We start from the raw sequence: 27,121 nt of genomic DNA on the forward strand, positions 1-27,121 counted from the left end.
AAAGTTCAAAAAAAAAATCATCAAGTTTAAACCAAATATTTTTGTTGAAATCGGTTGAATCGCTTACAGTCGTTTAGAAATGGTGCCGTTAAAAACTTGAAAGAACAATCTTATTTTCCACATTGCAAAAAAATAAATTAATCAAAACCGTTAGATCTGTTTTTGATTGTGCCTAAAACTGATAAAAACACCAACATAACAAAATCAAATTTAGGCTCTCATTCTCGTTTTGAAAATAATATTATATTATTATAGTATGCATTTAAAAGAAGAGTTAAATTATTTTTTTTGTAACCACTGTTCAACGGTGTTATACAATTTTTTTGAATGGTTATGTATTAGAAGAATTATTGTAAAATATGACTTTACAAAAAAAAAAAAAACTGATGGAATCCGTGCATTTGTTGCAGCAATGTGAAAAAAAAAACTTAATATTACTAAACTAATTTTTTAAATTAATATGCTTTTTTTTTGCATTTTGGTACCAATAACTTCCTAATAACTCTAGATACGATACAAACTATTACCATTCTGAAATTCCATATAGACACGCATATTTAAAAAAACGCTGGCCACCTATGTTCCTATAGATTTTTTTTATACAACAACATTATTTCAAATTTTTTTTAAAGAAAAGGTACAACAGTTATGAAAATTTTTAACAACATTAATAATATCTAGGTATCAGCCATTTCAGGTATCCATTCTTTACTGGACACCCTGTATATTGACAAACATGCTGCCAACCAAAGTGCCCTTAAATTAAAATGTCACCAAATTTTGGACATTGATATATGCGATGTGGACAACGTTGCCCGCTAAGAAACTAAATATACCCTAAGCTTATAGAAACAAGTTTCTTTGCGGGTTTCAGAAAAAATTCTTTTGTGAAGGCATTCCACCTGGGTTGGGGTCAAAATTCTGCGCGCGCTTTTTAACATTTTCCAAACACTTTTTTAATTTTTGGCAGAATTTTGTAAAATTATCTTCTAGCAAAATTTGCTGCCTATTTGAGATAACATACTTTCTTACAGTAGGTACTTTCGTACTTTGTCAATTTTTTGTAATAGGTAGGTATTCATATTTTTTTTGATAAATCACTAAATTTAAAAATATTGATAAGAGGTTTTTAATCATAGATATCTTCGAAAAATAATAATTGAGGTGTATTTTGGTATAGTAAACGCATATGCTATGAAAAAAAGGCAGAATTAGCAGAATTGTTTTGTTAAAAAATATGCTGGCAGAATTTTGAAAAGCAGAATTTTGAAAGACAGAATAGAAAAACAAAAACAGAATTTTTAAAAACAGAATTTTCTTAAAAAAAGCAGAATTTTGAAGTCAGAATTTTGACCCAATCCCATTCCACCTTGATTGCAATAGAAAACAGAAGAAATAATATTAAATTAAAAAAACCCAATTTTTTACATATATAGAAAAGTGAAATCAATTAAGGGGGAAAATCCCTCTGGCATTTTTTATTTTAGCACTATTTATTTTTCCTTAATAAATTCATTTATAAACCGAAGAAACTATTTTCAGTGGTCTTAGCCTTAAATGAAGCCTCATAAGTTCCCAAATAGACCCGAAATCCATGCGTTCCGAGCCTACCATAGTGAAAACGAAAACTTTAAACGCATTTTTCTCGAAACGCGTTTTTTCCGCGCAGTGCAACTTGAAATAAAGTGCAAATTACTCGTTATCTAACTGGCCATTGCATGAACCTAAAAGTTCAACAAAATTTGTGTAGTAAATATTTTTTTAACAATTTGTTTATAAAGAAACATTGTGTTTTTTTGTGTTTTTGGTCTCTAATTTTTATTTTACACTTGTTTTTAGGAAATTTAGGTTCATGCAATGCGTATAAATGTATTTTATTGGAAAAAAATTACTTTTCTTACTTTTTTTTTAACTTTTTTTTACTTTTAAAACTAATTTTCTGGACCAGGGCACGGCTTTAACTCGAAGCGTCAATTTTAAAGAGCTGAAAGCCGCCATTTTGTTTTTTTTTTGTTTACTTAAAAAAAAATTGTATCAATACTTCATAATGTCAATAATATAATATACTTTTCCAAATTTCAATAAATGCTTTCGGTTTTCCAAACTAAATTATTGAAAAAGCTGTCGTCCAGAGCGATTTCCCCCCTTAAATATTAAAATACTAACAAGAAGGCTGTTGCAGTTATTGGCGGTGGCATCATGATGTCAAGGTAAATTCTGCATTAAATCATTTTGAAATCAAAATTTCTGTGGTTTTATCTTCAATGACAATCGAATGTCTAATTTATTTTATATTTTGTGGTAAAATAAAATATTTTATTTACAAAAAAATATTCTTATCAATAAATTAATAATCTGTTAATAATTTTTAATTGCATTTTTAGTAGATATCTTACCTGTCCTATATGCCGTTTAAATTCGTCTGTCTTTGGATCTCTCATTGGATTGTCAAATCCACACAAACCGATTCTGTAATAATATAAAGAAGAAAAAATTATATAAATAAAAACAATTGATTTTGTTGATATAAATTAAAGATTAAAAAATCTGTCAAATATTCCCACAGTTGTCAAACTTTACAAAAAAAAAAATAGTCTTTTTTTTCTTATAAAGTTCATTCCTTAACTCACGATTCATCTAACATGTTTTTACGAATGCATAGCACATATCAAAACATACACACTCACTTGACGTAACATAACTTGTATCTGTTGAATGTCTAAGTCTATATGTGTATCTAACTAAATATCTATGTGATTTTTAACTTCAATGTCTTCACCCAATGATATCTGTTGTAGTTGATGGTTGCGCTTGCGCAATCCATGAATTACAACTGTGTTGTATACCCGCCTTGGTAGTGCCAAAGTACATTGTGGCTGGTGCTTTGAAAAAAAAAAACTATTCGCACGAAAATGATGCGAAAATGGGCCATAACAACGTGTAGATCAAAAGAAGACAAACAAAAATAAGAATTTATTCATTTACAGTCAGTGTCAATTAAAATGATTCACTTTGAAATACAATTTGACTTTGAAATATAATTTTTTTAGCACAATATAAATGACAATTCAAAAAATTTTAATGTTTGAGTAAAGCATCTAAAAAAAAACTCATCTATAGGAAAAACCTGGTAATATTTACATTATTAAATAATCTTTAAAAGATACAAATTCTTAACAATTTTCGTTCCTTACAAGAGAAAAAAATAATTTGATGTGATTCTGGTTAAGCGACCCGAACTGTTAACAGAGAACTGACAGCTTTGTCAAAATGTGAATCAAACCCAGTTTCAGTAGCACATATCTTACGCAAAAATGGTTTCATTTTGAGCCTCACGTTATGCATTCAGCAGTGAAAAAAAAAACACAAAAAAGTACAAAAAAAAAAAACAGAATAGATGTTTGCAAGATAATAACGAAAAAAATATCACGCAATGCCCCTCCCGCGCGATTTCAAATGACTATACAAGAGTGATTAAGGTTTCGGAATGTGTCTTGTGGTTTGCAGACTTTTGTTAATGATCTTTAACAAAAAAAAAGTAACAATAGACACACACCAACCATATATCACCATGTTTTTTCATAGCAACAAAAAAAAAAAAAACGGTATCTATACATTATTACTTGGCTTCTTTGTTTAAAAGTTAAGAATAAAAAAAGTGTGTCTTTGTGTCCACCTCCTCATGTGATAGATAGAAAATAAATTATTTGGCGCCACAAAATTTATAACAGGACAAAGAATAAGTTTCACCCAGTTACAGTTGCAGCTGCAGCTGCAAATTTTAATAATGCAACACACTTGGCCTAGCCTATATGCGCGAGTATATAAGTTTGTATCATAGATTGACTTTATTGTGCATAAATTGTACCAATTCTTTTTATTTTTTTTTTTATTTTTTTTTTCTTAATAATAAATTCAAAATCATTTAACATGTTTCAAGGTATTTGACATAAAAATAGATAACAAATTGGGGGAGACAATTTATGTGACTCATTTATATGTATTTATTTCTGCTGCCTTGTATTGATCACTCTGGTGTATGTGTAATATTTTTTTTTATTGATTTTCGATTTGTTCCATTTAAAAAAATTCTGTCAACATGTTTTTTTTAAATTTTTGTTTCTTTAACAAATTTGTATTTAAAGTTTAAATATTAATAGAAATGATGAGTTATTAAAATTGAAATCTAGCATGTTACAGAAAATCTAGTATTTTGAAGTTCTGTCTTGTAGAGAGGGATCAAATGGAATACTCATAATACTATACACAGTTAAAGGAGGGTCTCGGGTATAGATTGGGCCAAAAGACCCAAGGTTGGGGCAAGGATTGGTACTTTTCATTTCGTTTAACGCTCAAAGTGAGGGAACACTTTTTTCTGAAACACGGTATTGCCTCATTTGACCTTGACATCAACACAATAACGACCTTTATGTCAAATATAATCGTTAATTTTCTGGAAACGGAACTTTTTCATTAGTTTTAAAATAAGATTTTTTTTTCTCTAAAATTCTTAGGCCCAGGTTCAATCTCCATTATATGTATTTGAAATCTCCGTTAAAAATTAGAAAACTGTCAAATCGCATAAATATTTTATAATGGAACCTTAAAGGACAATGAAAAAAATTAAACTTTAATTTTGGTTTTGACCATTTTGAAAAAAAAAAAACTAATTGCAATGAAGAAGGTGCCATAATTTTTTATTACATCAATTTATTATTGATTAATTTATTATTAAATCACACATAGACTGCCTTATTTAAAAGTAGTGGTAAATAATATATTACATTTCAATTGCATTTTACAAACGAAAATCAAATATTTTTTGAGAAAATATACATACTTGAAAATATAGAATTGAAAGAACATAGGGTAACTATGACTTCTTTTATTCCAACCCTGTCATGAGTTTTTCTTGTCGAAATAGTTGGGCATATTTTATTTATGTAATCAGTTTTCAATTTTCAAGGAATTGGTTTATTCAATTTTCGGTCGAAAATTACGTTTTTTTTTTATTGAGAATGAATACATATGATTGCCACTTTTAGACGCTTGTGATGGTTTAAATACTGCACTCTGTATGAAATATATTTTTAAGTAAATTTTATTATTAAAAAAAATATTAAAATTAAATAAAAATAAATTGTTCAAAAGAGTACGTATACGCCATGGTGAACATTTTTATTTTTTTTAATAAATTCGCAGAGTTCCCGATTAGAACACAGTAAGTTCAAATGAACATGAGATATACCAAACACGTTGATTTCAACTTGAGATTTCTCGAAAAAGACAAGAGGACGGATTTAGAAAAAAAAAATTTAGTTTTTCTTATAAACCATTACAAATTTAATTGAAAAAAATAACCACGCGGTAAGAAATAACCTCCTGTTAAAAAGCGTCATTTTCGTTTTTATAACGGACGCTCTGACTTCGGATTCGAGCTTAGCACACGAAAAACCTTTAGAAAAGTAAAACTTGGATTCTTTTACCTTGTTGACCAGTGTTATATTCGACAAACAATTTTTACTTGCTCTATAGGGCAAGTATTGGTTTCGTGTCAAAAAAATAATTCGAGGTTTTAATCTAAACTAACATTACGATAATGGAGAAGTCTGAAAAAGTGGTTTTCGTCATGACGTCCGTCGGTCTGTGCGTCGGTGCGTCTGTGCGTCTATGCGTCGTCAAAAAAAGGTGTACAAGAAGCTGCAGCCTAAACAGGTGGACGAATTTTCTTGAAATTTGGTACAGATGATTATTTCGTAATTTCCAAGGTTGGTTTTTTTTTGTTTTTTAATATCTCGCCTAGAACGTATACCTCCCATACAAACTTTTCGAGGTATTGCAATTTTCTCGAAAACGGCTCTAACGATTTTGATTAAATTTGACACAAGTAATGCTGTGCGTATATCTAATATAACTGCGTTTTTAGTTTTTCTCAAAAAATACGGATAGTGGAAATATGACAATTTCTTTTTTTTTAATCGCTAATGTCGGCTCTTCCCGTGTAACGTTAAAGAGTTATTGCTATTTTCTCGAAAACGACTCTAACGATTTCGATTAAATTTGGTATTCGTTATAGTCTTAATGAGTCTAACAAAACTGCGTTTTTAGTTTTTCACAAAAATTTCCTAGAACGGTATGGCGTTGCCGTTTTCTGCCAAATTGATGTATTTTTTAGTTAATGTCGTATATTTCATCAAAGCCAAAGCCAATTTTATTCAAAATTTGCAGACAGATTTTCTTGTCATTTAGAAGTGTAAAATTTAAAAAAAATCTAAAAAGTTTAAAAAAAAAAAAAATTAAATGGAATTTTTTCACTGTTTTCTTTACCTTCACCCGTCCACCCAATTTTTTTAAATGCCTATTTAACCTGTACCTAATACAAGTAAGGCTCAAAAGCTTTTAACAAAATTATAAGAACGTGTAAATGCCTCGAAAATTAAAGAAAAACGAAGTTTTTTTGGCTTGCTGTCCCTATATTGTACTTCCCGACAAACAATTTTGGTTCTATTAAGCTTCACAGATGCTTATAATGCTTCTGTAAAGCCTTATAGAAGAAAAATTGCTTGTAGGGTTATGTATATGTTTTTGACCTGCAGGTGACTTCAAATTTTGCGATAATTTGAATCTCAGGTAAATACAGCTCAAAAATAATTTCTAAATATGTGTTGTAAGTTGTAAGTTAATCAATGGTCAAGAATCAAGAAAGTTCAGTTAAATAAATATGTACAATTTTATCACATGCTCAGGCTCACTTTGAACCAAGGCCTAGTGAATAACAAAAATTTCAACGAACCCTCTGCGGATATGCGTGTAATTAGTAAAGTCCGAACTTCTGCACGAAAACAAAATTCTTCAAGGACTTGTCAGTTCTATAAAACAGACATACATAAGTGCCCCTAAAAAAATGCAATGTGTTATAGAGTGATTTAAAACCAGAACCACAATTTAAACAAAGATTATTCCACTTAAATTTAATAAAATCAATATATTTCATGCAATTATTTTCTATTAATATCTAGCTATATGGCTAATTAAAGATAAAGACGTCTTCAAAAACAGCTTTGTGCACTATAATCACTTCAAACATACATACATACATATATCTTAATCTACTTTCTCTACAACACACATTTTCTCTTGTTTAATTGCTTTGAACTTGTCACAGATGCTTAAGTTTATTTTTATTTTTTTTTTAATTCAACAAAATACCATGAAATTATTCATATAGCATACCATCAGCAAAATTGAAAGTAATCCACCTTTTCAACACTTTAAAATAACTGACCCACGACACATCAATGCATTTATCTTGGCCAAATTTATGTACATGTAGATACTTCTATTAAAATATTCTTCTTTTCTTTGGCATTGTCGTGCCGTGTTGTTTCTATTCAAAACAAAAAAAAAAAAAAAAAAAAACCTGAGGCATGCTACTTATATCTTTCATCACACAATTCACCAAGTCATCTTATTTTTGTTTGGTTTCATGCAAAAACTATGAGAAACAATATTGTAAGAGCAATCGCTTGACTCCATAAGTACTCGTCGTCGTCGGTCGTTCATGATGCCTACCCGAAGAGCATACATGTTTTGACCTTAATACATACATCAACGTGTAATTGTGGCAATATGGTGCTTCTGCTGATGTTGTTAGCCAAGGAGGAGGTTTCTTAAGTTATAGTAGTACAAAGCTAACACTAGCTGATTCTGAACCTCCAATATTACATGGCATTACTGTGGTGTGGCAAAAAAAATTCAAATTCATGTTTAAATCTTTTTTTTGTTTTGTTTCTTTTTTTTTTTTTCTATTCAATTCAATTCATTTGTTTAAAGTTGCAAAGCTACAACAATACAAACACAAAAATAAAAACCAAAAAATACAAGATACAAATAATACCTACAACAAAACAACTTTTACTTTTATTCGTAAATGAATCGGTCGCAAGGTCGTCAAGCGGCAGGTTTTCATCTTCCACCCGACACCAACTTTTAGTATACTTAACCGTCCTGACCACGACGCCGACGATGGCGATGATGACGACGATGTGTGTAGGTACATATAGTGGCTTTACAATTTTACATAGTTTTGTTCAACGTTAAAACTTTTAAGTTGTAAAACCCGTCTTGGGGTAACGCCTTGGTGATTATTATTTATGAGAAACAAAATACCAACAACAAAAAATTGTGAAAACATTTCCCTATCGAGCCCAATGCTTGATGCAATTTGCAACAAGGCCTGGAGGAAAGAATATAGGTAATTTATGTATGTTTAATTCCTGAAGAAGCAGGAAGCAGATATTTATTGAAATTATAAAGGATAGGTGATGATACGGATATAGGATACTTTAAAAAAGGGTTCAAGTTTTAAATTGCGATGCATCTTGAAAATATACACAAATTCTTTGTCATAATTTATCGTCTTGACAAAAAGAAGTTCGTTCAACTGCCTTAGCAAGGCCGAATTGGGGTTTTACGTTGGAATTTTTGTATCATTTTTAATCATTTTTTTTTGTGTTAATAGGGCTTGTGGGTTTATTTACGAGACAAATGAGAGAAGTCATCAGTTATTCAGCTCATTTATATGGTAGAAGAAAAGCCGGAGACTAGATAATAATACTGTTTTAGCCGACAAAATAGTTTTTTATTTTAATCAGCTGGATTTTTTTTTTCTTCTCTTGAGATAAAAGCTGAGAATAAAGATGTTGACATTGAAAGGCCAAGAATAGTATCTTGATAAATACAAAAAAAAAAAAAAAATATACAAACTTAAGGGGTTACTAATTTTATTGGTATACTGAAAAATGTACCTATAAGAAACACCAGTTTGGAAACAATAACAATGTCAACTTCCAAGTTTAGTCTTCTTTAATGGCTCGAAATGTTTAAATTAAATACGAAAATATATGACAATTTTAAATGGAGTAATCATGTGTATTAGGTAAATATTTGTAAATTACAAGTTTGACGAGATTTTTTTGAATAAGGTTTAATGGTTTTGATACCGTTTCGGCAATAAATGAGTATGATTTGTGTTTTAACTGTTTGTAACTAAATATTTACTTCCATGAAGTGAGGAGTTTGAAATGTGAAACAAACGTTAATTTCTTGATGATTGTTTCTGTCTACTTAAGTAGGGGTGAAGGGGGTATATTTGACATTTAGTTTTTAAAGGTCTGTATTTTCGAAAACTGTTAATGTTTTTCAATGTTTTGTTTTGTATTTGATTTATTGACTATTCAAGATTATACTAGCAGTACATTTTTTTGTTTTACAACATTTCAACATTTAAAAAAATAATGTTTTCTAAAAGTCATTCAGTCAAAAGTGCCATTTGACTATTAAAGGGGTACATTTGACAAAGGTGGATTAAACCCCACATCGTGTGTATTATATTTTCAAAACTATCAACGGATCTTGCTCGTCTATTGTTTAATTAGAAACAAAAATTTTTGGTTTTAAACAATCTACTAAACAATAAAACGAAAAAAAAATAAATCATAAAATTCATTTTCTTAAAAGAAGAAGAAAAAACAAAAAACCATAATATATTTCAAAAAAAATTCCGATGTCGATTTATTGCTAAATAATTTATTTAATATATAATTCCCCAAAATCAACGTAAGACTGTACCCACATTGCAAAAGTCAAAGGTGCCCCTAAGTAGTCTCATAACTGTTTTTCTTTTTTTTCAATAACTAATACCTACTATTTTTTTACAAAGCTGGTTTTAATTTATAGGTTATTGATTATGTCATTTAGAAAGGAACTAAGACGTTCACGGGTTTTTATTGCAGGAATTGTTCAATGGGTTATAAAAGAACATAAAACCGCGGAGTGCTATTAAATGAGAGGGTGGAAACTGAAGATAGGGGTGTAAAAGCCCCCTTTTTGGTTTTTTTCAATATATCTCGTAAACCGAGCAAAATTTTAGTATATTGCTCTCAAAACTTTTTGTAGAGAATTGAATTTCCTATTAGAATAATGTTTTTTAAAAATTAAAAAAAAAAATTTCCATACCAAAATAGTCGAAACAATCATAAAAAAAATATCAAAAAAATCGATTTTTTGAGTTTTTTTGCTTTTTTAGTTGTACATTTTTTTTTGGGTTGAGATAGACATAAACATTGCTCCAAAGAAAAAAAGAAGATTAAATTTCCTTTAACACCATGTACTCACTAAATTTTTTCATTGAAAATTAACCGAAGTATGGCCATTTTAATCTATCTTTTTTTCGCATTTTTAGTTTAACTTAAGTAAAACAGAAACATTTGAGGGGAAAGTACGATAACTTAAGCACCAAGAACTGATAATGAGATTTTGTAGAGGGGTTAAATACAATCATTGTTTACTATGGGAGGGGGGATCTATGTCCCCCGTTTTGGCGGGAGGGGCAATTTTCTAAAAAAAATACTTAAAATAAAAAAAAATTATTAAAAAACAACGGCAACACTCACAGTTTTGATTGATACTTTTTTCAAAAGCTAGAATTATAAACTTAATATTAATTTTAAAATGAAGTTATTTTAATCAATTGTTTTTGAAATACCCGATTTCAAATTCAAAACTTGTGAAAAAAAGTTTTAAAAGCACATTGAGTACAATTTTCACAAAGACTGTGGACTTCAATACGAAATTGATCGACAAAGTAAACTGCCTTAATTGATTTCTTATCAAATCATTAAAATCATAATGTTCCTATGCCTTCTACTTTTTGAGAAAATTGAAAAATAGACAAAATACTTTCATTATTGGAATCACTCGTTTATTTCAAAAACAATTGATTAAAATAACTTCATTTTAAAATTAATAGTAAGTTTATAATTCTAGCTTTTGAAAAAAGTATCAATCAAAACTGTGAGTGTTGCCGTTGTTTTTTAATAATTTTTTTTTATTTTAAGTATTTTTTTTAGAAAATTGCCCCTCCCGCCAAAACGGGGGACATAGATCCCCCCTCCCATAGTAAACAATGATTGTATTTAACCCCTCTACAAAATCTCATTATCAGTTCTTGGTGCTTAAGTTATCGTACTTTCCCCTCAAATGTTTCTGTTTTACTTAAGTTAAACTAAAAATGCGAAAAAAAGATAGATTAAAATGGCCATACTTCGGTTAATTTTCAATGAAAAAATTTAGTGAGTACAGGGTTTTGAAGGAAATTTAATCTTCTTTTTTTCTTTGGAGCAATGTTTATGTCTATATCAACCCAAAAAAAATGTACAACTAAAAAAGCAAAAAAACTCAAAAAATCGATTTTTTTGATATTTTTTTTATGATTGTTTCGACTATTTTGGTATGGAAATTTTTTTTTTTAATTTTTAAAAAACATTATTCTAATAGGAAATTCAATTCTCTACAAAAAGTTTTGAGAGCAATATACTAAAATTTTGCTCGGTTTACGAGATATATTGAAAAAACCAAAAAGGGGGCTTTTACACCCCTATCTTCAGTTTCCACCCTCTCATTTAATAGCACTCCGCGGTTTTATGTTCTTTTATAACCCATTGAACTATTCCTGCAATAAAAACCCGTGAACGTCTTAGTTCCTTATTGCCCTGTTTTTTTCGACATAATCAATAGCCTATTACTTAACTTTAAGTATAGTGCTATGAAAATATTGATTCACAATCAAAAACAAATTTTTTATTAGGTTCAGAAATCGGCACGATCATACCGAAAAACGCAAAGTCAAATGTGCCCCGGTGTCAAATGTACCCCCGTTTACCATTCTGTAAACTCTACTTTATTACAGGCAAATAGTACATAAAAAAAAATAAAATAACAAAAATATTACAATCATGGAACATGGCAAATAATTTTTATTTGCAATAGAAACGAAAGATCAAAAAACCCTCACAAGTATTATGGGTGAAATGGTGTTTTTGTCTGTAATAAGACAAAATAAACAGTGAAGTACAATTAAGAACTTTTGTTTTTATGTTATTTAACGAAGAATAATAATTTCACCAAACTGCTCAAAAAATATCAACTTATATATTTTTAGCATCATAACGAATTTTGTCAGTGAAAATTATTTTTAACATGAGCTTCAATTCTTTATACCCTGTTGTAAAACACACCTTTGCGTAAAGGTGCAGGGTCATATGTTCTTACATACATACCAAATGGCCTAAGGTCAACAATTGATTATATTAAACCATTTGTGAGGGTTATAAGTGTGTCAAATATCCACAAAAAGTGAACGAAAACTACCTTATTTCAAAAAGCATGTGGTTTAAAGCTTTTCAACAATAATTTGATATTAATACATATTAATTAATGAGAAAGCGCTATTTTTTTTAAGAATATTTGAATTTAAATTAGATTATTGAAATTATTTTTTAAGTTAAATTTTATGAAAATTTTACAAAGAATTTTTTCATTAATTAATGCCTCCTTTCAAAATTTAAAGGTCTGCCGGATCAAAGCATGGCGATTCACCACCAAAGTCATGGGAACACTAGAAGCAATGAACGCTTCAAAGCTTAACCCTCTGTAGACACACCTCTTTTTTGCGAATTTGGTTTATACTTTTTCAAGTCGCTAGAACATTTTTCGGTATCACTATTTTATAGGGAATTACGTATGAAATTGATGTAGAATTTTCCGAGGAATTCGAATATTGTATTCACAATTCCACAAAAATATATTTTCACCCTTATAAAGACACTTTTTTGCGACTACTTTTTATTTTTGTCCTGCCAAATTCGCACCCGTGCCCGTGGTGTGCCGACAGAGGGTTAATACTGGCTGTTGGACAAAACTTTCAATTTTTACTTGGAAGACTTCTGGGTTTTCAAAGTAGATGTTATTACCTTTAAATTGATACTAAATTCAGCATTCATCTCTAAAAGCACAAAATTACCACAGCGTGAAGTATTTGTTCTTGCGTATTTTAGCATGCACTTTAGGTCATTCTTCAAGAATTATTATTCTTCACAAATGTTATTATATTATAACGGTTATATTATTTTTTAAGAGAAAACATTCTTAAGCTCGTCCACAACACAAGAAAACTTCATCGCTTCTAACTTTAAAACAGGCTGTATGACAAAACTACCAACCTCTGATCCGAAAACCTCTGAATTTGAAAAGAAAATTCTATTACCTTTAATTTGTAACCAGCATCGTCTTTTGGCTCTATAAGATCAAAATGCCCTTTACAACGCCAATCTGGCCCAGCGGTTGCGGACTTGAAGATCTATGGTTTTCGTTACTACTCATTGTCATCGTTCACTTCCAATTAGAAATTTTCTTTAGCTCGAATACAAGGTTTTTAAACCAAGCCAATAAGTAAGGGTTTTCTTAAATCAAAATAACGGAATCAAGAGGTATCTCTTTTATTTGCTGCATTAAGCTTATTAAAGACATGATTTTTGTTGAACTTTTTGTAAGGCAAAATTATGTGCGCATCAATGTTCTAAACTATCTCTCTGTTATTTTGTGTGGAACGAGATTTACTTTTTGCAAAACGCCAGACTGTAGGAGTAGAAATGTCTATTTATTATTTGACACCTAGCAAAGTCCAATAGCATAGGCACACATCAGGCATTGTTGCAGGATGGTCTTCTGCAAATCTATTATCAAGTGTTTCAAGACTTCTCCTAAGACATGCAGTTTTTAATAAAAACACTGAATAATCGGCATTCTAAAAAGTCAAATACAGTTTGAACCCTCAGACCTATAACACTTGTCGTGCATTCCTCTAACGCAACTTTGTTGCTAAAATATTCTGATTTCCGATCAACATCTGGGTAAAATCCTTATAAGGTAATTAAGCATCTACAGTCCTCTAATTAAATGTGTAATTGACATTTTAAAACATTGTCCACTCCTGCACAGAAAAAAAGATACCCTAACTTGTTCCTATCGGTTTTCTTGTGTGCACATTTGACTCATTAAGGCAAATTGCAATCATGTCTGCTAAATCTCAAACTCCCTTTCGTGGGTGAATATAAGGACACTCTTTGTCCATAGATTTGCATTATTTCTGCCCCCATTTGCATCTATTAATTTACCATACCACAACGAGTGCCTTAAGCCACCTTTCGTGAGATACCAGACTCGAGCGTGTAAATTGTCTCCCACTAACGTGTGTGTGGATCTTTGAATACAGTGGCGTCTGCCTAGACACAAAAAAGAACATTAAACCAGACCATGTGCCAGACATCTAGCTAAGGTATAAGTTTGAAATTGAAAGTATCTAAAGATGTTTAAGTGAGGTCCAGGTCAGTAGCGTTATACTACGAGTATAAACAACATAAAATGTTACCACACCACGTTTGACCAAATGTTTTTTTAATTAGTCAGAAGTGGAATCGCACTATAAAGAGAAAACGACTCTAAGACGGACCTCTGATCACTACAAAAAGATACAAGTCATCTCATCACTTATACGAGAACTCAGACGAGACTACACTTCACATAGGGAAGGAAGAAGTTTCAAGAGAATTCATCAGATGCGAGATGCGCGCATCATAATAATTAATTTATTCCGAAGCTTTCGGTCTCGTTCACAGTACCTACCACTTATCTGATGTGTGGGCTGAGAGGTAATTTATTTTCGCGCTATTTTTTTCTCAAGAACCCGAATTAAAATAAAAAAAAAAAAATAATAATAAAAACAAAACACCTTTGAACAATTCCGCTTTTGTGCAAAAAATAATACAACAAAATTCAAAGCACACTTCAAAAGTATAGATAAACATTTAAAATTATAAAAAGCGAAAGGGAATCAGATAAAGGAATACAAAAAAAATTTAAAACCTCTGTCAACCACGCCCTTTTCGAGGTTTTAAGTGAGAAAAATTAGAACGTCCAGAGGTCGCGAACTTAAAAAGACACCACAACAACCATCACACAGCCCATTAAAAGTGGTTTCCTAGTCAATGTCTTTAATCCGACAAAGTGCTGGCGCCAATTCTTAGGAACCAAAGCTGGCTAGCTAATTCGCTCTCTGCAAAATGTTCCTTTCAATTTTATCTACATTCTAAATCTATATTGTGGGTGGTGTTGGAGCTTTATTGTTATAAAAATTTACTTTGCTGTTGTTTCGGGGCTAAAAGGTGGTTGTGTGGTGTCTTGAGATTTGTAAGCGGCACGAGCCGGAGGTGATTTAAAAACGTAAAGTAGAGCATATGGCTATCAAGGCTACACTCACAGAGTTGGTATCACAATCTTAACAAGTTGTTTCCTTTTTTGAATTATTATTGGCATAAGGTACTTGTATAATGTATCTCTCTTTTTTATTTAGACTAAGTGAATGGGTAAAATTGATAATATTTTGATTATTTTTTTCTTATAACTTTGATGTTGTGTTATATAAAAAAAAAAGGTGGCAAGGTCTATTGGGTGTTACCCGGAGGCATTAAAACATGATTTATAACTTTTATACTGGATTGTAGCCTATATTTTACGGTTCAATTAGTTTGTGTTTGAAATGTTTGTTAAAGAACTTGTGTATATGAAAAAGTTATGACGTGAAAAGTTGTGAAATAATCGAATAAATTGCTAATTAAATAATAAGTGCGGCAATTTTTCAAAAGGCATCTAGATTAAATCGATCAAAGAGATATAACTGCCGGTTTTATATCGTTGACCTTATAGGTATATACAAAATTTTTTATTAAAAGCGGATACAGAAGTTAGTTTTTACATTGTTCGTTACTTATGATTTTGCTAAAATGTATTATCGGTATAGCTTAAGGCATTTTTTGGATAAGTAGAAGATATATTTTTTCGGAAAAGCAGCTTATGACTGAAAAAAAAGAGTTTATATTTGTTGTTGTTGTTGTTGCATTATGTTCTTGTAAGTTTGTGAGTAACTATTACAGGAAACTTTGATCACATAACAGTCTTTCATATTTTCGATACAGTTTTTTTTTTTCGTAAATTATTACTTGTATACTTTTTGAGTGAAATGTAGGTCAAATAAAGTGAATGTTTTAATTTTATACAACTCCATTTTAGGTTTAGAAAAGAATGGGAGTTACCAGTTAGAAAAATTGAACAATAATTTTTTGTCTGTTGTTACATTTTGACTTTCTATTTCTAAAATGTGGAAATAGCTATTTTTTTGTTAAATAAATTTAACAACATGTTTGTAATTCAATTGTTACGGTACAATTTTTTTTTTATAATTATCAAAAAGAAGGTGACCATACCATAGAAATCTTCTCAACCTAGTGTTCTATATAAAAATATTATTTCACTTTGTTTGAAGAGTAAGTATTTTATATAAGTTATAATTGTCTTTAATCTTTATAAAACATATTAAATATTTTTGACGTGATAACGTCTTATAAATCGATGAACCATGGCAGCCACCACAAAAAAGTGACGCCATTTTCTAACGTTACACTCTCGCACTTTCGCAGCGCAGCACAAAATTTCAATTCAAAATTAAATAAACTATTAGAGATACAAAAATCTTCTATAGCCTTTTTGAAAGATAATAACTTAAAGCTTAATCCAAATGAAGGATTTTATAAGAATTCCGTCATTTAATAGGGTAAACAGGGGTAAAACCGAAAGATGAAATTTGGGCTAAAATCTAAACGCAAAGTCGTAGAGAATTGATTATTTTGCTCTAGATACTATATGAGACTAATTTAAGAATAACTGCATTTAAGAAAAAATTCCAAAAAATTTTTAAACTAAGCTAGAACGTTTTGTTTGAATGTTGTACACGTGTTGGGGCTATGACAAAATGATGATTTTGGGTAAAGGAAATTTTTTTTGACAATTCTAAAGATGCCAGGTGAAAGATGAGGGAAAATAAAATTAATGGTCTAATACGGATTTTTTTCCAACACTCTGCGTTTCGAAATATGAATTTTTGAAAAACACCTTGTTTTTTAGGGGTATTTTTGGGTAATTTTTGATTTTTAGCTTTTTTTGGAGCGTCCAAAAAAACTTATAGATAGGACATGAAGGTTTTGGCCTTATGTATCCATGTGCAAAAACCTGGAATCGTTTAGTGAGCTTTGACTGAATAACAGAAGAAACAAGTTTTTAAAAAACACGTTTTTTGACCGTTTTTAAACGATTTTCATGGTTTTTTATTTTTATTTTTTTTAATAGATACAGGAATAGATACAGGAATAAAGTATATGGAGTAATGATAGACCATGACCATGATTTTCGTAAACACAATTTTGAGATAACGGTAAAATAAAATTTTAGAATTCAACAGGTTATAACTTTTGCAGATAGAAATTTTATTAAACTTTTATGAGCATCCTGATACAATTACCTTAATTTCTTTTGGTGCTACACAATGTTAAATCAAGAAACTTGCGAAAAACCTCAAAACACCAGTGAAGATCTGTTGCCCCCCGAACAGCATCTTTGAAATGAGATTGATACGTCATATGAAAGGTGAAATAATAAGCTTTCACTTGGTATATATTTTGTATAGGTTGTCAAACAAAAAAATTGATTCCATAGCCTGAGAACATAAAAATAAATGTTTTTTTTTTGCCTTTTTTAATGAAATTTGATCGAGTTCAAAAAATTCTAGCTCTTTTTTTAGATGTCTCATAGACCTGATCGATATATATCTTTTGAGCTAAGACAATAAGCTTTCAGATGGTTTAAAATTTTTTATAGGTTGTTAGGGAAAAAATAGAATTAAGATAAAAGATAAAAATTCATGTTATTTTTGCTTTTTTTTTAAATGAAAATGATTGTTTTCAATAAATTATTTTTATACTTTTTGCGCATTGTAAAAATTTTGAAATAGTTTTATTCTTAAGAAGAAATACTTGTCATAATTTTTTTTGTAAGCTTTTAAAATAAAAAAATTAATGTAATAAGAAAATAAAAAAGGTATTTTTTTTTATAGCTTTTTCTTGTAAATTATGATTGTTTGAAATAAGTAAACGCTTCAACTGACTCATTTTAAACAAAAGCACACAACCTGTATTCTGACGACGTTATCACGTAAAATCATCGTTCGTAAACCGGCTTTACAGACAACCTCTTTTTTTCTAAATTTGTCCTACACTAGTAAATTCATTTCCCAAGAAGCTTGTACGAGTATTTAAGTTTGTTAGATATTTTCGAGCCATTTAGACTATTCTCATTTACAATTGCATTTAATTAAAAAAAACTCAATTTTCAAATAATTTAAAAAATTTGTTTATCAAATTCCCATAACATCTATTAAAAGTTCTACGAACCCTTGAATTTCCCATTGAATGTAGGACATATTCATACTCATACAAAAACACTATTTATAATATTAATAATTCAGCCTCAGGATGTGGGTTAAAAATTCTTTAATAATTCGTCATATTTAATACCTATGTTCTATATACAAACAAATTAAAAATGAATTATGTTAATTTGATATCCTCGAGGTGTTTCAAAAAAAAAAAAAAAAAAAAAAATAAAGAAGACATGTTAGCTACCAACATCTTCTTTATTCTACCAACGCAAAAATTTTTAATTAAAAAAATTTAACTGTCATTAAATTATTAATCAAAATAAAATGTCAAAACAAAATAAGAAAAAAGAAGATCAATAACCTCTTTTTATATTTTCAATGAAAAAATAAATAAAAAAACTAAGTCACAGACACATTCAAGTGCAAAAATTAATCCATGTCATCTACTTGTCTGTTTTGTTGATGAAAAAAAAATTAAAACCTTTCAATTTTTTTTTTGATTAATTCATAAAGAAGTGTTTATATTAATTTTTGATGTACCTACATATAAGATAACACAACAAAAAAAAAACAAGAATCTCAGACGTTTTAAGCGCCTCTTTGAGTTGATGATGAACATTCTCAAGACATTTTAATCTTAAAAGCAATTTAAGGTGAATCAACTTAAATATTTTACACAATGCTTGAAGGCAAATTAGCAACTTATGGCTCAGAATTAAGTGGAAATTTTGATTGTTTTAAGCCCTGAAAAATTTACCGCCCAAGATACACACTACACGGGAGCGTACACATCAAAATAATCACCTTCCTTAAATTAGTTAAATTTTTTGTGGTATTTGATTTTGATGAGAAAACAATTTAAAGTCGTAATTAAGATGAAAAATTGTAGTTTTGTATGCGGAATCATTTTTTATTTGCAATATTTGAAGATGTTAAACAAATCTCAACATTTACCTAATAGAAGAGTTTTTACAAGAAATCTCTACTTTTTTTTCGTCTACAACTTGTGTTTATTTGCCTCTAATTATAAAAGTAACGCTATACTGAATAATTTCTGACCTCTTACAATTTCTAGTACAAAAAGTGCATCAACCTTTTTAGCAAAAAAAATGTTACTCATACACCACAGTGACCGTTTAAAAATTAAAAATTGATAAAAATATTTTTATAGCTGATAAAATAGTGAAACCACTTGAATTTTTATGTGAGTAAGAAGGTGAGATCTCTGCGATTAGTTTTGTTTAGCTTTTAAATAATAAAAAACAAAATTAATTTTGTGTTTTTAAGAAATGCTCAAGTTAATCCATTAAATAGGTTTAATAGCCATTTCGTTGTCATCCAAATTATAACCCAGATTTAACTTGTTTGATTGATGAATTCCAACTTCTTACAAAAAAAAAAAAAACATAAACAAAAAACATAAAAAAAGAAACCGCTTTCGGCAATTAAGTGGGCCAAGGGTGAATTTAACATAAAACAAATTATATACAATTCAGCGTAAAGAAGCGTTAAAATTAAATGAAAAACGAAAAAAAAAAAAAACTTCAAAAGAAAAGAAAAATTGCTACTTGGCAAAGGCCAAGTCTTAATTGGCAAACATTTAAATGGTAAATATGTACATATAACAATACTCATTTATTTAACTTTAAGACCGAGAAGTGTTTTAAAATGTGAAACGCTTTGTAAGATTACATTTTATTACTTTTTGTAAAATTCTATGCTTGTTGGTAATATTTTGTCTGGATTTCGTATTCACTAAATAAATCAAATGATATAATATTCTATCGTTAAGTTGATGATAGTCTGTTGAAAACATTAAAAATAACGGATTTTGTAAGCTTAATGAGTTTTAACTAAGAAACTTCTATTCAATACATTTTTTAAATAAAATTTAAATTAGGTACTAATAAATATTCAAATAAAATAAAAAGACAAATTAAATAAAAAAAACATACTATTTATGATTTTTGAAACAGAGAAATTCAAGCAGTTAGTAAAGATATTTTATGTTTCTTCATTTGATGATAGCTTTAACTTATTGAATTTAACGTCTTTGGTATGCTTTACTTTATAGAAAAAAAGCTCATAAAACTATAAGCTGCTTGTTAACTTAATAGTTAAATTATTATAACTTTGCATTTTAGTACTATCATAATAAGCTGTTCATTTTGTTGTCATATGATATATGAACCCCTTCTGCTGAGTTTCTTCAAATAGTCACCACTTTTACTAAAATAGAAAAGAGTTAACTTCTCCTCATAAAAGGTGCAATTTGGTTTTTATTATATTGCGAAAACAGTGCTTTAAAAGTTTTAACCTCCAAACGAAGTATCTCAATTGATTTCTCGTAAAAGATTGAATTTTTAAGAAAAATCATAAATGATTAGAGCCGTTTTTAAACAACAAAAATTTTCAAATATGTATTTAAAAAAAATTGCAATTTTTATAACTAAGTGTTATAATTAACCATTTTTAAAAGTAGATATAAAAATTGCGCCTTTAAATTAATAAATATTAACATGTAAAAGACAAATAGTTTTAAAAGAAAATAATTAATTTGCAGACTAGTCTAAGAGCCGGCAGCATATTTTGGCTGTTTTGATATAACCAAAATTCGAGTGTGCACATATCTAGATATGCACCACAGTATGTCAACGGAACAAGTCTGGCAGTGATCTTTTTCAGCTTTTTCTTGCCAGACGCATCCAAAGTGCAGCAAAAAATCAATTTTTGGCGTTTTGGTATAACCGAATAAATGATACACCAAAAAATCATAAAAAATCCCCTGATTTCGAATCTGTGGGTACCGCAAGTTTCTTTTTCAGCTTTCCCCCCGCCAGACCGCTTTAAAGCATTTTTAAGTGCATTTTTCTAATAAAAACCCTGATTACTTATTTTCTGTTAGGTATAACCGTATGATGGTAACAAATTAATATTCTATGTCTATTCCAGGTCTAGAAAATATAATTTTAAGCCAGCTATTTTTCAGCCTTCCCTCTGCCAGACGCATCCAAAGTGCAGTCAAGAATCAACTTTTGGCGTTTTGCTAGGTATTACCCCAATAAATGATACACCAAAAAATTATAAAAAATCCCCTGATTTCAAAAATGTGGGTACCAGAAGTTTTTTTTTAGCTTTCGCCCCGCCAGACCACTTTGAAGCATTTTGAAATGCATTTTTCTAATAAAAAACCTGATATCTTATTTTCTGTTGGGTATAACCGTATGAAGGTAACAAATTAAAATTCTATGTCTATTCCTGGTTTAGAAAATATAAGTTTAAGCTAGATATTTTTCAGCCTTCCCTCTGCCAGACGCCCTTAAAGGTTTCCCAAACAGGTTTTTCCATAGAAAAAACACCTAGTTTCTGTTTTTTTCTTATAAAATTGAAATAATATTTTTTTGTTTAGAGTAACCATATGATGGCCAAATATTAACCTTCTCTGCCTTTTTCTGATTTAGAAAATGTAAGTTTAAGCCAGTTTTGTTTCAGCCTACCCTCTGCCAGACGCCCTAAAAGGTATCTTAATAGTACGGGAAAGTTAGATTTTGCTATATGGGGCATGGGGGTCTGGGAAAAAATCCGAAATGCATTTTGAAAAGAATTGATTAAAATAACTTCATTTTAAAATTAATACTAAGTTTATAATTCTAGCTTCTGAAAAAAGTATCAATCAAAACTGTAAGTGTTGCCGTTGTTTTTTAATAATTTTTTTTAATTTTAAGTATTTTTTTTAGAAAATTTCCCCTCCCTCCAAAACCGGAGGACATTGACCCTCCTTCCCATAGTAAACAAGGATTGTATTTAACCCCTCTACAAAATCTCATTACTATTCTTGGTGCTTAAGTAATCATACTTTCCCCTCAAATGTTTCTGTTTTACTGAGTAAAACTAAAAGTGCGAAAAAAAAAGATAGATTAAAATGGCCATACTTCGGTCAATTTTCAATGAAAAAATTTAGTGAGTACAGCATTTTGAAGGAAATTTAGTCTTCTTTTTTTCTTTGCAGCAATGTTTATGTCTATCTCAACCCAAAAAAAATGTACAACTAAAAAAGCAAAAAAACTCAAAAAATCGATTTTTTTGATATTTTTTTTTTATGATTGTTTCGACTATTTTGGTATGGAAATTTTTTTTTTCAATTTAATTCTCTACAAAAAGTTGTATGAACAATATATCAAAATTTTGCTTGGTTTGCGAGGTATATTGAAAAAACCAAAAAGGGGGCTTTTGCACCCTTATCTTCAGTTTCCACCCTCTCATTTAATAGCACTCCGCGGTTTTATCTTCTCTTATAACCCATTGAACGATTCCTGCAATAAAAACCCGTGAACGTCTTAGTTCCTTATTACCCTGTTTTTTCGGCATAGTCAATAGCCTAAGAAATACCAGAAAATAGAGAGATTAAAAAAGTGTATAGCGAAAATTTTTTTGAAAAAATACAACTATGAATTCTAAAGTTCAAAGACACCTTTAAGGATGCGCAGCGCAGTCAACAAAGAGTATTCGAATACTTCAAACAAGTAAAGTGACATCTAAGTGTGACCTTTTCAAAACCTTTTTTTTAACGGATTGCTTGAAACAGAAGATTAGAAGTTAGTATTTAAATTTGAACAAAAAATAAACTTTTAAATTGAACTGATCTTTAATATTGATGATTATGGTATGTAAAAAGTGATTTGACAAGTTATGTAAAAAGACAAATTACTCATTATTGTCTATCATAATGCCATTAAACTGACAGAGCATCAAAAGCGGTTTCATTTAACCTTGTAAAAATAAATGCTAATATATTAAAAAAAAACTGCTTCAATTGATTCCTTATCGAACAGTGAAAACTTTATGTTTCTGTCTTCTAGTTTTTGAGAAAATTGAAAAAATAAAAACAAATAAAAACAAAAAATATTTTGAAAAAAGAAAAATCTGATAAAATAATTTTTCAATTTTCTCAAAAACTAGAAGACATAGAAACATATAGTTAGGCAGTTTTCTGTGTGAGGAATTTTTTTTATTAAAATTCACAGTCTGGACAAAAATAGTATAAAATGAGTTTTAAACAAATTTTTTTTTCGCCTATTTTTAACTTTGAAATCGATTATTTTTGAAAAACTATTGGTCATAATATATTGATTTAAAAATTAGAATTTAATGTACAATTTTGCCTTTTGGAAATAGTATCATTTATTACTGTAAGTGTTGCCGTTGTTTTTTAATAATTGTTTTTTATTTTGATAATTTTTTTTTAGAAAACTGATCCTCCCACCTAAATGGGGGGAGATAGACCTCCATTCAAAGAAAAAAATGTTTGTATTGAGCTCCTCTACAAAACCGTGCCGAAACAACATTTTTGTTATATACACCTAAAAGCTCGAATTTCTGTATCTGGGTTGAAATCGAAAATTTTTTTTTTCTAAGCCAATTTTAAACTGATTTTCATAAAAAATACCTCGTTTGATTTGGAAATAAATATTATTTTAAAATATATTTTTAAAACAGCATGCTGTTGTGAAATTATTTACTTTAATTTAATGTCGAAATTGGATAAATGACGAAAAAAATGGAATTTTTGAACTTTGACAGCTTATAAATTCACAATGTTGGACAATGTACAAAAAGTATGAGAGTAAGTTAACGGCAGCTGAGATGAAGATGCTTCGCATGACAGCAGGAGTAACAAAGCTTGATAGAATTAGAAGTACGAAGATCCGAGGAAGCCTTCATGTTAAAAATACCATCTCCCAAAAAATTGAACACGACCGACTCAGTTGGTATTGCCATGTTCAAAGGAGAGATCCTGAGAACCCCGTCAAAAAAGCAATATCATATAACGTTCCAACACGAAATAAAAAGAAAGGTAGGCCTAAAAACTCCTGGTACAAGCAAATGCAAAAACACCAGCATTCAGTTGGTCTCAGAAACGGAACAATACAAAACCGGGAGGCTTGCCGCCGATTTCTGAGGTCAACCCGGCGAACCCCACAGGCGGATCACTAGTGTGAAGCAGTAACGTGGGAAGGTTATGATCCCCTCGACATCGAGATCATAACAGCGCCGAGAAAAAAAAAAGGAAGAAGAAGACAGCTTATAAATTCTATGTGGTTTAACCGAGTTACATGTTTTATACATTGTTGAAGAAACTATAAAAAAATCGAAAATGGGTAAAAATTTGATGAAGCTAGATTTTTTTCAATGGGTAAAAAACAGTTTTTTGCCCCTAACTCCAGATTTTGGGGGTGTTAGGGACTTTTTAAATACCGCTTCGTAATAAGTGCGACTAGCTCTACAAAACGTGATAGGTCTCCGCCCGCGTATATTTTGAGTGTTGCACCGTGAATTAATTATTTTGTCCACAACTCTAGACAGTTTTGAGACTATTTTGATAAAAAATGACACTCATGCAAATACGGAATGGAAATATGACTATGAAATTACGATGAAAATGAAGACATGAATTAATCTTAGCTCCCCAAACAACCTTTTTGACGAAAAATAAACAGCATTTTTCTATTTCAGTTCCATACTTCAAACTTCGATGGATTTAGAAAATAATAAAAATACTTCACATTACTAACATCTCCATTTCAGTATTCCAAAAGGGTATCGGTGTTTTTTATTTGTGTTTTTTATTTGCTCTCTAAAACACTTTTAAAACAAAATGATTGAACATTGTAGGAACGGACATGCAATTTCTGTCACCAAATAAAGTAGAACACACGATATTGAAAGTGATTTAATGATTTCTAGTTTGTGCTGTGAGAAAAAGATTGCATATTTCTTCTTAATCTAATATTAATCTTACGCAAATTCAATTATACGATTAAAAGCATGCTACAAATCTGTAATTATCACTTTATCAACAACCACACCCATTTCATCTAAATAATTTTTTGAACCTGATTACAATTATGTTAAATCATAACTGAATCTATACTTATTAAAATAAATGATGGAAAGTGGAACTTTTTAAACATGTAATCTCTTTTTAATTCGTCATAAAAAAATACTACTTTATGCAACTACTTAATTTGTTCCAAAAAAAAGGGCTCGGCACAGGCAGTGTGATGACTTAATGAAGCAAACAATTTCCAATTCCAATAAATTGGCATCTTTGTGTATCCATTTAATCACATGATGATAATATTTTGTTAATTTCACTATGGCTGAAGATGTTCAGATTGAACGATATTAAGAAATGACGAATTAGTGAGTTCAAGTAGGTATCTTGGGACAAAAATAAATACGCTAGTAAGAAATTGAGAAAAAAAAACTATTAGAAAGAAATCAGGTATACTTGTGGTAAAAACTAGATAATGGAATCACACAAGGTTGAATACTGTCACCAATAGTTCCTTTTATTATCAATAAAATTTGGTGAAATTTCTTTTTCCATTTATGAAACATTATATCTTGAGCTATTACTTAACTATCTATTTATGCTGTCTTTTGAATGCATTTTCCATTAAAATAACACAATAGATGGCGTAGTAATAATAAAAATAGTAATTTTAATTAAAGAATGATGAATTGATACTATCAATACCCCCACAACAAAGCAGTGTGGGCTTCTTGCAATGTTTATTGCTTGTTTGTAACTTCTTTTTTTTTTTGATAATTTTTTTTTTATCATTTCTTTTTATAAAATATGATAGAGAAAATGATAATGATGATGATGGGAACTGGATATTTATGTTTTTTTTTTTTTGTATTATTAAAAAATCATTAGCGTAAATTGTTTGTTGCACAATTTTAAAGGAGTGTTTAATAGTAAAACTCTATGAGAAATTGAGAAATGTTTGTTGAATATTTTATGTTAATATTTTGTTAAAAATGAATTAATAGAATCATCAGAGTTTTCATTGCCAAATAGTTTTAAAAAGTTTAAAATTTTTTTTGTTGTTAACAGCAGCTTACAAAGACTTTATAAGATCCTCAGAGACTGGTGATATATTATTATATCTTTTTATTATTATTATATTATTATTTCTATATTATTTTGTCAATTTGTAAGAAAGGTAGAAAAAATAGGTGAGATGTAATATGTGAGCCACATTTTAATAAGAAGACAGTAACAAAGTTTTGAAATTCATCATTCTTTTTACCGATTTCCAAAAAGGAGGAGGTATTCAATTTGTCTGTATTTTTGTTGTCTGTATGTTTGTTACTTCAAAATTTTGGACTGTGTGAACCAATATTGATAATTATTTTTGTATTGGAAAGCTGGTGCCTGCCATGTGGTCCCATTTCGTTCAGTTCTGGCTATAGGAACTATGAGAAAAACCATAAAACTCATCTTTTATCCATGGAAGTCGTTTTCGTTTTTGTCATAGAGAAAAAACTTTTTATTGAAAAATAATCAACGGCGTATACAAGGGGGGGGTCACGGGGTCATGACCCCCCCCAAGAACTCAGAACTTAAAAAAGAATTTTTTATGTGATACTGAAATCTCTTGAGTAAGATTACACCGGCACACAAAATAAAAAAGTGTCATGTACCAGGAACCAGACCTATGTTTCTATATGTTTTTAGGCACGCTGAATCCGAATTTCAAGTCCGTTTGGCCCGGTCACCCTCCAGTTTTGAGCTTTGACTGCATTTTGTTTGGATTTGTATGACTTTTTTGGAGTTTTTTGCATTTTTCTCAAAATTGAAGGGTGTTCGGGCAAAACGGACTTGAAATTCGAATTCAGCGGGTCCAAAAACATATAGAAAGATATGTCTGGTTCCTGGTACATGGAACTTTTTTTTTGTGTGCCGGGGATGAAAGCGATTTTATTTTGTGTGCCGGTGTTATTTTCAAAATGTTGAAATTTTAGAACATGAACGAAAATTAAAAGTAAAAAAAAGTTTTTGGTATTCAAACAAACTATTTTACCATATTTTGGGGATGTGGTCATATTTTTAGCGAACGCTATGCTGGATTAGGATTATTTTGAGTCGTTCGATAATATTAGTTG

The 27,121-nt window shown here is 29.6% G+C and overlaps 1 protein-coding gene across 5 annotated transcripts in view; it reads right to left on the reverse strand.

Annotated features, from left to right (window-relative positions):
• The window catches only part of LOC129921371 (uncharacterized), a 118,971-nt gene that overhangs the window by 28,595 nt on the left and 63,255 nt on the right, over nucleotides 1-27,121 (reverse strand). For all 5 annotated transcript variants that reach the window (XM_056003175.1, XM_056003173.1, XM_056003174.1 and 2 more), the window contains exon 4: nucleotides 2,397-2,469. In XM_056003175.1, the coding sequence (XP_055859150.1) occupies nucleotides 2,397-2,469 (73 nt within the window). The remainder of the gene's footprint in view (nucleotides 1-2,396; nucleotides 2,470-27,121) is intronic.

Source organism: Episyrphus balteatus, chromosome 1, assembly GCF_945859705.1.
Source record: "Episyrphus balteatus chromosome 1, idEpiBalt1.1, whole genome shotgun sequence".
Lineage (NCBI taxonomy): Eukaryota > Metazoa > Arthropoda > Insecta > Diptera > Syrphidae > Episyrphus > Episyrphus balteatus.